The 14,462-nt window shown below is 48.8% G+C and overlaps 1 protein-coding gene across 1 annotated transcript in view; it reads left to right on the forward strand.

Moving 5' to 3' along the window:
• Positions 1 to 14,462, forward strand: part of LOC132317155 (hydrocephalus-inducing protein homolog) — a 69,988-nt gene that overhangs the window by 10,991 nt on the left and 44,535 nt on the right. The window contains exons 5-10 of the mRNA XM_059818237.1: positions 2,871 to 3,070; positions 5,720 to 5,844; positions 9,317 to 9,518; positions 11,331 to 11,514; positions 12,932 to 13,031; positions 14,190 to 14,308. Of these exons, the coding sequence (XP_059674220.1) occupies positions 2,871 to 3,070; positions 5,720 to 5,844; positions 9,317 to 9,518; positions 11,331 to 11,514; positions 12,932 to 13,031; positions 14,190 to 14,308 (930 nt within the window). The remainder of the gene's footprint in view (positions 1 to 2,870; positions 3,071 to 5,719; positions 5,845 to 9,316; positions 9,519 to 11,330; positions 11,515 to 12,931; positions 13,032 to 14,189; positions 14,309 to 14,462) is intronic.

Consider the following 14,462-nt stretch of genomic DNA (forward strand, 5'->3'; position numbering starts at 1 on the left):
AACACAATGGTCTTTAAAGCATGGAAGTGATGCAACCCCTCCCTCACCCAGGCATGTTTACTTAGAGACCTGGTTTTAAACAGCCTGCTAAGGGTTTGCAGTTGCAAAGTCAAACAAGATTTTAAACTGGCTTGGACTGTACCCCTAGACTGTGAGTAAGTGCATAGCAGAGTTGGTAAGACAGGGCAGTGCTGCTGTGGAGAATTGCAGCCTTGATCTTCCAGGAGAGGGCGGTTCAGCTTTCAAAAGCTTACAGGACCATGGATTCACAGCAGTGTGAGCAGCCAGCTTCTGCCTAGCACCCCTCTTTCCTTGGTTTTCCCCCCCCACCCCGTTTGGCCTGACGCTGCATTCAACTTTGCTCTGAGGTCCCACTTTGGGGTCCTAGAGCGCGGTTGAAGGGGCAGCACGTGCTGAAGTGCTTTGAGTCAAGCTTTGTAGAGGATGCAGCGTCCCAGGGAGTCCCTGGAGAAGGGGCTCAGCACACAACATGTGTGTATGTGAATGACAAGAGGCAGCTTTCTCTCTCAAAGGTGACGGTTGTCTCTGCGAGACCAAATCCTTGTTGCTTTAGCCTTGTCTTCGCACGCCTGGAGAAGTCCCTTCCCCAGGCGCTGCTGTGCAGGCAGTCCCAGTGCCCCTCACTGGCAGCGGAGCTGGGAAGGCTGCCTGTGCTTGCTTTTGGGGAGGATTGATTCCTTGGGCTCTTATTTGCATTGCTGCTGATCTCCTCCTTAGCAATGACAATGACTTGAAAATTATTTCCTTTTAATTCCCTCAAATGGCTCCAACTGTTGAAGTTTTCTTTTTTCTTTATCCCCCTGCTGATCTGAACTCCTTGCATCCTCCTCTGTCTATCTGGCATCTGGAAGGGAGAGATAAGTAAATATGGCATGCCCAGACTTAATAAGGCACGCAGATTTCAATTGGATTTACAATGCCTTTGTTACAGTAGTGTGGCCAAAATAACAAAAAAAATGTAAATAGGATTCTTTATTTGCTAATGCAGTTTCTGAGGATCTAAACAGTCCAGGATGTGAAGTACCCAGCTAATAGGTGCTTTAAATTCACATGGACTGCCCATAGCTTTTATTTTAGAGGGCTTAGGCTGCAAGGTTGAGTACAAAATTGCTAATTCAGAAGGACTTGCTGAAGATGAAATGCATTCCTGAAATGTGATCTTCCAGTCTGTAGGTCATTTGCTGCAGTTCCTTTCCTGGTATTTTGCCTTCCAAATATGAGAAGCAAAAGCCCTTCTGCAATATCCAGTGTGAATATTTGAGATACCCAGAATAAAAGATCCTTCTTGATTCTTTTTCCACCTTGGATGTGACAGCGTCTGTTACTGCAACCTTAAACCCCAGCCAAACAGGCGGTTGGTAAGCGCTGGGTGTTAACTTTTGTGGTAAAGCTGTAGCTCTGTGTCTGTGCCTCGTCTGGCTGCTGTAGGTCCCTTGCAGGCTTGGAGAGGGTGGGTATGGGAGCAGGAAATCCCAAGGGCAGAGGAATCCGAATCTTGTCTGGTTGAGGGGGTTTGCTGCTGTGTGCAAATCCTAAATTGTCTGCTTGCTGCTTCAACAATTATAAAAATACCAAACGAGATAAAAGCACTGAGTGGAAAAAAGATCAGGAGAACAAGTGAGTGATAAGAGGCAGAGCTTTTATCAACTGGTCACTAAGAGCTGCTGGAGGTAATGGCTCCTGGCCCTACGAATCAGTTTTACCACTGCTTTCAGCGGGGGGCAAGGTGATACTTCCAGCCCAGCTATGCCACACTGTAGATCTGGAGATTGATCTGCTCAACCCTACAGCAGAATAATTTTGGTGATTTGATTCACCTCCCTACTGCTAAATGCCAGACAGCTTGAGGGGGGGGTCTGTCTGGCTCTTTTCTGAGCAAGCCAATGACTGGGAATAGCAGAGCTGAGTTTGCTCTGGTCGGGATGTCTGACCTGCCTCAGGGAGGCATGCTAGCAAGGCAGCAAGTCGCTTATTCTGGAGACTGTACAAAAGAGAGGTGATGAAGACATCAGCCATGCAGCGGAGAGGAAGCAAAGCTGTTTGCTGCCTCCCCTGAGGCTAGGAGGAGATGTAAAGGGAAATTGAGATTAGACAGAGGAAGAGCTCTCTTTAAGCCTAGGGCAGAGCTGGAACAGGCTGCTGAGGGCAGGGGTGGAGTTGTTAGTGCTTTCAAGTACTTGTCAAACATCTCTTGAGTAGTGTGGGTACAGAGCTGAGCCAGTTCTGGGGTGGGGAGGTGGATCAGATAACCTTTTAAGGGTGTGTGTCCCCAGCTTTGTCTCCATAATGCTATGGGAAGGGGTGGGAAATACACCTGTACCCTACACTCAGCTGATATAAACCAATTATTGTGTCCAACTTGTTAAGTATTTCACCAGACTGACTCTTGATTGTGCATGTGGCAAAGTCCTTCTGAAAGTGTACCTGAGCATCCCCTGCCAAGCTTCAAGGAGGTCACTGCATTGCTGGGATTGGAGTTGGCCCTGTGGCACAACTGGGTTCTTAGTGGTGCCTTTAATAGTCTGCAGTGGCGATCAAGGCAGGTTCTTGTTACTGCTGTAATCCCGTACATGAAATGAGTCTATTTTGGTGCCTCAGAATCCAAGTGTCAGATGATTTTGTCTGGATCTGGCAGCTTGCTGAGAAAGCAGGTGACTCAAGGGGGTTGTTCCTTCTTTGCGAGTTAGCAGCCCTGTTCAAGTCGTGCTCCTGGACTGAAAGGTCATTAAGGCAAAAAGGACTATTATATTATTGAATGCCCCTGTTGGAGTCCTAGAAAACAGCAGCTTTCCTTCTGCCGTGGGGATGGTACTAAACGGACTGTGCTGAGATTGCTTCTTTCCCTGCAGGATTACTTCCACCAGCTCACCTGCATCACGGAAAGGGAAAAGTTCGTTGTGCCGATCCGAGCTATAGGTGCCCGAGCCATCCTGGACTTCCCTGACCAGCTGAACTTCGGTGTCTGTCCAGTCAAGTACAGCACCCAGAAAACACTGCTGGTTCGCAACATCGGGAACCGGGAGGCCCGCTACCGCATGAGCACTCAGAGGTAAAGGAACTCAACATCTTGCTTGTGCAAAACACTGTTGCGTGATAATAGATTTGGTAAGCAGTAACAAAAAAGAACCAGAGCATCTGAGCTGCTGTATTGCAGGCATAGCTGGAACTGGGCAGGACATGTGGGTCTGGCAGTTGCTTACAGTGTTTTAAGCATGATACAACCTTCGATGAAACTCGGCAAGCTGCAGGGAAGTTTCATACTGCAGTGGTGTCTCCAGCACAGCATCTCACAAGACTACTTCTGTTAGTTTGAAAGAGCAAGTAAAGGAAGGCAACCTGACCGCCCTTGGGCTGTATGGGATAGTGCGTGGCAGATGACAACTCTAGGAGCTCAGTTCGTGTAGACCAAATGAGTGTTAGAAAATGACCAGCTATGAGCTGGTGGAAGAGACATTGAAGAGTTGATCAGCAGCTGTGTCTCTATTGGCAAGTAATTCTGAGCAATTGGAGATCAGTCGATCAAAGCTGAGGGTACTGAGGTCCTGACAGTAACAACGTGTGGTCCAGGAACTTTGTTTTCCGGTAGGTTTGGTCTGGTCCCTGGGTGCAAATATTCTTACGTAGAATGAGCTCTTAAGTGGAGACGAGCAGACACGGGCTTCAAGACTGCACTACAGCCCCCAAGCAGAATGCTACTGAGAGCCCAGGCAAAAGATGCAGCAACTCTGTGGTGCAGGGGTTGGGGGCATTTTCTCCTAGAGCTTTATCTCTCCTAGGTTTCCTGGAGAGTGCTAGAATGTTAGTAGCTAGCTTGCAACCTGCTGATGGTAAGTACCTTCTGAAATGGTTGCATACCACTCTCAGCCAAATACACCCGTGCTCTGGGAGGCCACAGCACAGGGTATTCCGGTGGTCCCCTATCAAATGCCTGATGTGAGTGGTGTTGCAGTCAGCCTGTGCTGTTCCTTTTGGTCTCAGAAGGTAGTCACCCGTTTTGGGGTTTGCTGAATTGGAGAGGGTAATGCGTTTTTGACACCGCATCTGCAAGGAAACCAGTTCAGTTGGTTGATAATGAGCTGAGAGTTGTTTGGTCCCAGAGGTCTTGGTGTAGGAGCCGAGGTCAAGAATGCAGCAAAGACCCACTGTCTGACTTGGTGCACCTGAGTAGCCTCAGTTTCTTCCCCAGGAAAGCAGGGCTCGAAAGAAGACTTCTTACTTTTGTCCTGTGAAACGTGAGGGTCCAAGAGGAGCTTCCACCAAAGCCTGGCAAAGCTATTTAAGCAGGCCTCCAGGATGCTATTTCAGCAGGCTGCTGCTTATCGCTGTGGAGAATACATAAGCAGGAACTTGCAAATCGGTGTACAGTGTTCCTCGGGGCTGTCCAGACCTAGTTGTCACCACCAAACTAAATACCCAGTAAAGGCAGGCATGTTTTTGCAGTGTCCTTGCCAACTGCTCTATTGAGTGCAATGTCATCAGCTGTCACTACTTAGGTGAGCAAAGTTCAGCTGGCGCATGGCTCCAGTTGTCCTCATTATTTTGGTGTGCGCATTGCGTCCTCTAATCATGGTAAAACTCTCCAGAACGTGGTTTTAAGGTGACGAATTGACCACCAGCAAAGCACTAAACCCAGTAACTTTTGTTTTCTAAGTGTGGCTGTACAAGAGCCATGAAGCTCAGCTGCCGTTGTGCAGAAGCATGTTTTATCTGACTTAGCCCTAAGCATTAAAGCATCGAGTTTTGTTTCTATCAGCCAAGAGCTGTTTACCTGGTGACAAATCATAACTGCTCATCTTAAATCCACAGTATGCCAACACATTTTCATAATTATTTCCAAGACATTGCACAGACTTTGTCTGGTGGGCCAGGCAAACAGTTACCGAGCTTGGAGTACAACCCGGAGTCCCAGATTGCATTGCTTGTGAACAGAGAGAAGACCTCCTGTTAAACTCGCCTTGCTATGCTCCTGTTAATGGCGCTTCATTTCGCTAGGGATTTAATTGTTCAGGCTGTAAATGGGATACTCCTTTTGTGTTTTGTTTCCATGCTGTGGTATCACTCCAGTCTGCATTTGCATTCAGATTTTTCCTGTTGTTCTTTTCTTCTTAGAGCAGCTTTCATTGAAATGCCGATAAAACTCGCCCTTTCTTAGGCTAAACCAGGATGCTTTCAAGGTAAAAAAAAAAAGGATTCTGCAAATTGAACCATAACTAGTCCCGGGTCTTCAAAAAGACTTTTATTCTGTGTCTGATTTCTAGGCTGTGATCTCATTGAAACAGGTATTGCCTTGACATTTGCATCTCTTGAGGTGAGGTTTCTGGGTGGCAGGAAAAGAAAAATTCCTGAGGAAATCAGCATCAGGTCGTGCATGCGAATAGCTCTTACCATTTCTGTGCTCTTCACAAGCCGTTTTCTGATGGTATTGCTAGCAGTTGGACTCCTGAGGCTGCAGAGAATCGGACGCAGAGCATGGGGGAGATGAGGTCATTTTATGCCATGGGATCTTCTGAGGGCTGGATCTCTGCAGAAGCGGGAGTCAGTCGCTCTGTTTCTGATCCTGTATGTTGTGTTTGTCTTCCGCTGGCTGTGGTTTGTTTGCTCCTTGCTTGCGCAAGTGAGCTGAAGGGAACTAGACTGCCAAAGGAATACAGTCCCCAAATCTCCCGCAATAGTCCTGATAGCTCTCTTTGCCTTGCAGCCCTTTCTCCGTCGATCCCTCCGTCGGGACTCTTGGGATTGGTGATGCCATGCAAGTGACAGTGGAGTTTCACCCACTGAAGACGGGGCACCATTCCAGGTCCTTGGTAGTTCACTACGACACAGGTAAGTGCTGGGCGCTGCGTGGTGCACACTCTCTGCATCCTTCAAAGCAGAGCCCTTTCTAAGCAGAATAATGTTAAGTTTGCTTTGTGGGCAACTTCTAAAAGCTTTTCTTCCAAAAGCTCTGCATGTTTCAGTGCTTAGAAGTGAACAGATAAGGGGCAGAGGCTGAGCCTGTCCTTGTTCTGTATGTCCTGTGCACTGGTCCCTCGCTGGGGGACCCTGGTGTCAGCATGGTGTTCTGCACCAAGCACCTTCTCGTGACAGTCTTCCACCATCATTCCCCGTTGTCCCAGCCACCTCAATTCCCTGTCCAGGTGTACCTGCCCTGCCCCAGCTTTACCTTGGATAAAAGTGAAGAGTAGTTGGTGTTGAGGGGGTTGTTAAAGTAGATCCCCTTGAATGGGAATGAGATTTTGGAATGCTGTTTTTCTGGGAGTTGCTGAGTGGAGGAGGTAGGAACCTCGACTCTCCATTGCAGCATGCGTATGCACGCATGAAGTTTTAGTCCTAGACAACGCTATGTTTGAAGCGTAATGTGGGGAACACATGTCTCTGTCAGACTCTCTCCAGTGCCTGCTGTCTCTTACACACCTCTGTCCCATGTACTGCTTCTCCATCGTCTTACCACAGACCTTTTTTTCCATGTTGCCCTCTACCCATCTACAGCCCATGCTTCCTAACATCAGGACTAAAGTAGCCAGGAGTTGAGGGCTCTTGGGATTTGGCAGGAAGTGCTCAGTGCCTCCCGAGATAGATGTAAAATGTATGCTAGGGTACGAGAAGCCAAGATCAGGCCACAGAAATACCGTCAGCTTTGTAAGTCACTTTAAGAGTAAGTGGGGAGAACTCAAGAAAAAGGTGCGACATGTTAAAATGCTTCTGTCGGCCTTGGTTCAGCAGAGGTATCTCGTGATGCTGAACGAGACGCTTTCTCTGTTGCGTGTATGCATTTGGTGTGCGTTTTCTCTTGCTTGAAAGAGAGGTTTGTTTTGTCCCTATTCCTGACTGTTGGTCCTGGGGAGCATGATGTCCTAATCCAGGTGATAGTGTGATGCTTTAGCCCAGCAGTGAACATTTCAGTTGTCTCGAGTTTGTAGGAGTTACAAAAATGCTCCTTTATCTTCCAAATGCTCTTTGTGGCTTTATGAGTTGTCACAGCTTTGTTCAATATTTGTCAGTTAATGACATATTCCCAGAGAATGGTTTATGCTCACTCTGAGAAGCTCATGGGATGGGTAGCGCTTTCTTGAAAGAACTACTGAAATTTCGGGTAGAGAAGCACAAAAAAGTGCCTCATTTGTATGCATCTAGAGAATCTATAGGATAAAATTCCAAGGGCTAGATCTTTCTTTGATTCTTGTTCTTAATGAAAGAGAGTACTGGAAAAGTACTACTTTTTCCCTGGAAAAGTACTAGTACTTTTGTGTAATTTCTGACTAATAAGATTATTTCAGGCCCTCAGGTTCCTGTTTTGTGACAAATCATGACAAGTCTTTCCTTATTCACATTTCCCAGGCCATTCGTGGCTTTACAAACCTCTCCCATTTATCTCCCATACGGATTCCTCAACCGAGAAATCTGTTCAGTCTTCATATAGAAGCTGCTCCATACTTTTAATCGTAGTTTCTGCCCTTCTCTATTAATTTCAAATGCTTCAGCTAGTTTTTTTGAGATCAGAACTATACCCAATACTTCAAGACCCACGTGGCCATGGGTTTAGACAGTGAGGTGACAGTTTTCATGGTGTTTATTTTGTAGTAGTTTGTCTTGATCGTTGTGGAGGATTAGCTTGTGTTTCCATAAACCTGAGTTGTGCATGCTCGAAGCACTGTGCCTGTCTCCCATTTCTTGGGTCCTGGCTCATCTGCTTGCCAACGTATGCCGAGGATTCAGCGCAGGGGAAAGGTAATGCTTATAAAGCATGGCCGTCTCTGTAACTCTTCTGAAGTTCAGTTATTTTTATATGCTAAATTGTCCATTCTAGGAGGCAGATTGTCCAGTCCTTGGAAACATTGCTGGTGTTCTCCCAACGTAACTCAGCTCTGGCCACAAATCCCTGCCACTCCAGACTGCCTTAAGAGCAAAGAAATGGAGGATTGTACAGGCGTGAAGGCTGAATTCTCCATGTGCAGACATGAATGACTGACCGTAGAGATCTACTGTTTTAAGGGCGAGTCTTGCCTCATTCCCCAACCCGGCTCCCAGAATGAATGTGATTCTGCTGCGTTGCCTGGCTTAGGATTTAAGGAGTCCGTCCAGCTCTCCCCTTGTGGTGTTGCATGGCAGCCTTTTAAAGGCAGGTGCATCCACTGGCTGCCTTGCTGTAAGCCCTGCAGTGAGGAGAAGGCTGTGCCTTTGCAGAGGGATGCCCTCCAGGCCATGGCCGGGTTGCTGCGCTTGTCAGTTGGGGCTGGCTCGGAGGCTTTAAGCACCACTCCCTAGAAATGCCATTTCTGGAGAGCATGTCTGATGTTTGCTGTTTGCATCTCACCTGGGAAACACTCACCCACAACAGGAAGAGTGGGCTTGGTAGTGATGTTTGAGCTCGGTTGACTCCCAGGAGTTTGTTGGTTGGGAAGAATGAAGGTTTGAAAGCTCTGGGAATGAGGGAGCCTTTGGTGGGAGTCTGTTCTGGAGGGTGCGATGCTGGCAGGTACCCCAGCAAGACTCCAGCCATTAATCAGTTGATGTGCACAGGCAAGGCTCTCTCCTCTTCAGCTTGTTCTGAGGTGGAAAGCAAAGATGTCCTCGCTCTGGTCGTTGAATAGCTTGGGAATATTCAGCGTAGACTTGCACCCTCAGGCATAAGCAACAGGATCCAGGCTGAAGAAATGGGCTTGCAGGACTGTAATGGGCGGTCTGGTGTGGACCGTGCCCTACCAGTCTCATTTTGACATATCTTCACAAACAGCAAGTTGAGGGTACTGCTTCTACAACACAGTGAAGTTCTCTTCTGCGTGCCATCCTGCGGTGGGCTGTCCCTTCACTTGTTCCTCTGAACCTCCCTTTTCTGCCCACATGCCCCCAGGCATCTTTGCTTGCCAGCAACAAGGGATCCTCAGGAGAGACCAACCACTGGTGGTGTGCCTGCAGGAGACCCTGGTCAAGCTATGACTGTGGTGGGACTCCTCAGAGTCACCTGAATGACTTTGATGCAGAATTCCCCATGACCTGGGTGGGATGGCAACCCAAAGGCCACCTGGGCACGTCTGAAAAATCTCACTGTAAATGCTGTCACCTTGGGGATAAACCTCTACAAACACACCCAGAAATAAGGTGGTTTAGATGGTGTCCAGGACATCCTTGTGCTGTACACAGGCAGCTCTCAGGATGAGATAAATGTGCTGATCCGTGGAACTGCTAATACAGCTAAAAGCTGTAACGGTTTCTTCTGTTACGTGTGGTTTGCTCTCTTCCTGGTACTTCCATCAGCAAGTGAGGTGAGCAAAGACTGCCCTTTGCTTTGTTGCAGGTGAAGATATTCACACGAGCCTTTATGGAGCAGCTGGAGATGTCAACATCAGGCTAGACAGGAACTCCTTGGCAGTTGAGAAGACTTACCTCTCGCTGTCAAACCACGGATCCGTGGTCATCCACAATCGGAGTGAAATCATAGCCCACTTCCAGTGGAAGGCTTTTGCTACACAGGAAGAGGAGGATCAGCGGAAGCTGAGGTTCGTTTGAAAGATTCGCTTCCATAAGATACGCTGCCCAAGGGTAAAACTGACGTGTGGGCTCAGGGGTGTTGGTGCTTTTGAATGGTTTAGGACAAGTAAACCATCCCCAGCATCAGGGTGCGTGTCACTGAGTTTCAGGGTACTGGAGCTCAGCACTTCCCATTCCAGTTCCACCCGTACCCCAGCTGAGGAAGATGTTTTGGAGAGGAAAGGTTGGTTGCAATGACTGGATAGCAAATTGGTGGTTTGTGGGAGCACAAAGCACTGAGGTCCAGACATCCCTGGGCTACAGAGGGTCCATGAGGCTGAGGAAAGTGTCAGCACTCGTTACCTGGGACGTAATGTAGCTGCAGATACCATAACTATTATGATAGTCACTGCAGTTTTTTCCCCTCCAGCTTTGATAAGGTGGCAGGCTCCTTTTCCAGCGATGTGCAGGGTAGGGTGAAAGTTGAGGCCACCCTGCTGTAGGGTGTTAATTGCCTCACGCTGCCCTGGTTTCCAGCACAAGGAGCTATTTGTGCCCTTCCTTTGAGGCTGGGGAGAGTTTGGAGGTGGAGGGTTCTGCAGGGAAGGTAGGGCAGCACAGGACCTGGAAGTGCATTTGGGCTTCAGCCACCCATGTCTTCATGGTGGTGAGAGATGGGTCAGGCTCTTGAAAGTGTGTCTTTGCTCAAGCTTTGAAATTCCCATTTCAGGCAGCAGAGAAACACTTGCAGCCCGGGGGGGTGAATTGGAAATGACACTTCAAAGCTTGGGTGATTTAGGGAATCCTTGTGTGACTTTTCAGACTTGGATGGATGTAGGTATGTAGGAGTTAGTGTGAACCCATAGCTGATCAGGAAACTGCCTTAAAGTGGAGCACTTTCTGAGGGCCTCTGAGCAAATAAAGTGCAACGTAATTAGGTCAGAAATGCCTTGAAGGCCAAAACTAGTTTTCCACTGTTCTCTCTTTTTAATGACACAGTGTGTGACTTCTGTGCAAGCTCAGTGTGTTGAAAGGAAACCTCCTGACCTTCTCTTGGTACTTCCCTGGCCCATTCCTTGACCATCTCTTCCCAGCTGCCTGTCTCAGCCTGGACCCTGAGTGTTCCTCTTTCCCCTCAGAAGCAACCAGGCTTCCCCACAGTAGACTTCAACCGGATTTTTTTTTTCTTTTTTTCCAATTACATTTGATCTTGTGCCAGTTTGTGTCTTAGAGTCTGAGCAGGAGGTTTTGTTCTTCCTTACTTGGAAGTCTTAGGGATGGTCATAGCTCTAAGGCCACTGTCCTGCTGTCAGAGAAGCAGGGATCCCCCGGTGGAAGGCAGTATAGGGAACTGGGAGCAGGCATTGTTTGCTTATCCCCGCGGGTCCAAAAAGGAAGGAAAAAGAGTGATGCTCGTAACCTGCAGCTGAACCCCAGGTGCTTCTCCCCTTGCCAGTGAAGCCCTGCAGTGGGTGCTCCTTGATCTTTATCTGCCTCCCCCGAGCAGCTCTATGGTGGGAAAAGGCAGTTGAGGTTGGTGGATTCTCCATCAGTTGTGGCAGTGGCTTTGAGCCAGGAGGCTCTCTTGAGGGCTGCTAGCTTTCCAAAACCTCTTCTTAACTTGTGAGTGTGGAGTAAAACTACCTGCCACGCCAGGGAGCAACAAGTGATCATCTGATCCATTTGGGACCCCATGGCTCGGGGTCAGCCCCTTGCTGAGCTGCTGCTGGTGCTGCTGTTCCTCCCCGAGTGCGTTGCTGCCCCTGCACTTACCCGGCAGTCTCTGCAAATATGTTGCTTATTGAATTATCTGTTTGGTTTGTCTCTCCCCGTGGCCGCAGGCTGTGTCGCAGGCTGCAGAGGCAGGAAGAGGACAAGACGGATTGCTTCCTCAAGGAGTGCACGGTGGACCCCACTCTCCGAGAACGCCTTTCCCTTCTCTCCCGCACCTTCCGGAACCAGAGGGCAAAGGTGCAAGGAGACTCCATGCTTTTCTCCGATGATGTCTTCACCATTGAGCCGATGGTAAGCTGTAGCTGAGAACCTCCCCTCCTCCTCCTCCTGCTCCTCCCTGAATGAGGTCACTTGGCAGATCCCTGCATCAGCTGCCTTGACATGCCGAGAGAAAAGGTCAGGTTTCTAGTGAGGCTGGGAGAGCTTGTTACAAAAACCACTTCTGAACTGCGGGCTCCTGACAGGCAGTGAGAGCCTGCCTAAAGCTGAGCTACTGCAAGGGCTATAAATAAGTGTTCTTAGAGTGCTCAGAGGTATTGATTATTATATGTAAGGGCACACCTGACGCATACTGTATGGGCAGTAACAAAGGGTATTAGAGCATTGTCAGTTCACATATTGACCTGAAGAATGAAACGGTCCTGTGTGGAAAGGAGGCCAAATTCAGCCCAAGTTTAGTCATGGAAACACCAATCCCTTTGTATAAGCTGGACTTACACCATGTCTGAATCTCCCTTCCAATGGCATCTGTGAGCCTGGACACAAGACTGGCAGGTTTTTTTTGAGTTGTATGGCACATAGGTACAGAAAAATCTTTGCTTTTCTGTTTCTGCAAGCAAAACCCCATGTCCTTCAATCAACCAGAGCTCTGATTCTGAGTATTTGCATGGTCTGAGACGAAGAACGCCTGCTGTCTGAGCAGTGCAAAATCCCTTCTCATCTTGGAGTGAACCCTAGAATAAGCCCAACCTCTTCTTTTTTTAAAATAGGTGAAACTAATTTTTTTTTTTTTAACCAAGGAAGGGGATCGTGTTCTCTTCTTGGTTACTCCTTTAGCCCATCGAAGGCTGAGAGCCAGCAATGCCAGCACAACTGCAGTTTCACACCACTGTAGCTGACAGCAGCATGGTGTGACCAAGAGACTGTGTCAGAGCAGTAGGAGTATTGTAGAGTGGGAGCTGATGAGCTGAGCCTGAAGGGCATCGTGCAGTGCATTAGAGTTGATTTTGGAGTGTGTCCCAGGGCTCCTGCTTCGTTACAGTTGGAGTATGACTCCAGAACTAGCTCAACCCCGCCTTGAGCTCCTGAAGTGCATTAAGGTGAGGTGCAGAAGTCTGGCTGCCCACAGTACTGCGTGCTGGTACTCCATGTAATGATGTACAGACGTGAAGTGTAGCTAGGTCCCTTTTCCTTAGACTGGCTGGTACCTCTGAAGAAATCCTGCTTGATTCGCTGGAATTTGTTTGCCAGTTGGGTTGCTTCGTTGTAGCCCTAATTTAACAAAATGCCTCTCCCGGGTGCCAGTAAAGGTAAGGGACTTGGGACAGTTTTTTGCAACCGCTTCCAGACTCTTTTATAAATGTTGTTGGCAAGTGTTGCTTGCTCCTTGCTCTTCACTGATGCTCTAAATATAGGCTACAGGGCTGTGGTTGAAAACAAGACATGTAACGTTTAAAGATAAATGGTTTTCTGTCTGCTTCTGTTTTAGGAGGGAGATGTCTGGCCAAATTCTTCGGCTGAAATCAAGGTGATCTTTAAACCCCGAGAAGCCAGAGTGTATCAACAAGCGGTCTACTGTGAAATCTCAGGTACAGCTCCTTTCTCCTGCTTCTGTTACCCATGGTGAAGGCGAGGCACAAATAGTCTTCCAGCCCCCTCGGTTCTCATGTAGTTGCTGGGAAGGGTGGGTGGTCAGCAGGTCAGGGCTGGCACATGCCCGCTGTCCCTGCGGTTTCCAGGTGATCTCCTGTCCAAGGCCAGCCCTCGCGATGCCTGGCTACAAGCTTGGATCACTGATCCCAGACCAACCAAGGCAGTGAAGGGATAAGCTTTCATGCCATGGGTTTGCCAGCATTTGCTCTGCTGCAAGGCGCCTGGAAAGGCCAAAGAATGACACAGCAGAACAGCTTTCGTGGACGAGCACTAAGCCCCTATAGACTATATACTTCCAAGATGAATCTTTATTACACGGATGCATCATCAGACGCCTGAGGCAGCAGGAGCTGAGTTACAAATGTGCTCCCAGATCCTGGCTCACCTCCCGCTCCCCAGATGCTGTCAGACCTCAGGTGACTGAGTCCCGCTGAGTGCGGGGTGTCTGCGAAAAGACCACTTCTGGCCAGCACGTGCTTCTCTCCCTGTGTGGGAATTGTCACCTCGTGGCTCGGCGTCTATGGTGCATACGGGTAGCGTTGCACAGGCCTTGCTGTACTGAGCAGGGTGAACGTCCTCCCTGGGAATCGGAATCCGAGCAGTCCGCTAGACAAGCTTTATGCCCATCCTGTCTTAACGGAAGTGCTGTCAAGTCTTCTTCTGGGAGCGGTTACTGTTGATGTGCGTATGGCCGTTAGCAGGGAGCTTCGCCTTGCTTGGGCTCGTACTTCTCGGCTCCTGTGCTGTTGTCTCTGATTGCATCAGTATAGATGGCAGATTTTTATCTTCAGTTCTGTTTTGTGAGCTTTGTGCCTTCACTGCATGGATTTCAAAGCTCATCTAAGTGTGTGGGAAGAAATTCAGAGATCGTGTTTTAAACTCAGCATCCCGTTTTCAGGGTGCAAACTGATCACTAAATTAGAAACCAGCCCAAGGGCATATGTCCTGAGGGAGGAGAAGGGTCCCGTATCTTCTCCCTGGAGCATCTAGAGCTGGTCCCATCCATCGTGGAGTCAGGGACTAGCATTGAGGCAGGCTGGAAAATCCAGGGCAACAGAGGGAATTACTGTACTGAAATGGCAATCTCTCCCCAGGCCGAGAGGCCAGGCTGCCCCTGTGCATCAAAGGTGAAGGCATAGGGCCCCGGCTCCGCTTCAACTTTGACCAGCTGGACATCGGGAAGGTTTTCATTGGATCAGCCCACAGCTATGAGGTGAGCAGGAGGGGTTCGCAGGGGTTGGGCTGGATCCTCACGGCTCCCGGGGCAACGCTGAGCCTCGTGGACCTGGGGGATTCCTGGCAACTGAGGCAGTTGTGAGCAGGGAATATTTGACATACTAGTCAAGTTTGGGGGGTTTCACAGAATC

Source organism: Gavia stellata, chromosome 5, assembly GCF_030936135.1.
Source record: "Gavia stellata isolate bGavSte3 chromosome 5, bGavSte3.hap2, whole genome shotgun sequence".
In the NCBI taxonomy this organism is placed as follows: Eukaryota; Metazoa; Chordata; class Aves; order Gaviiformes; family Gaviidae; genus Gavia; species Gavia stellata.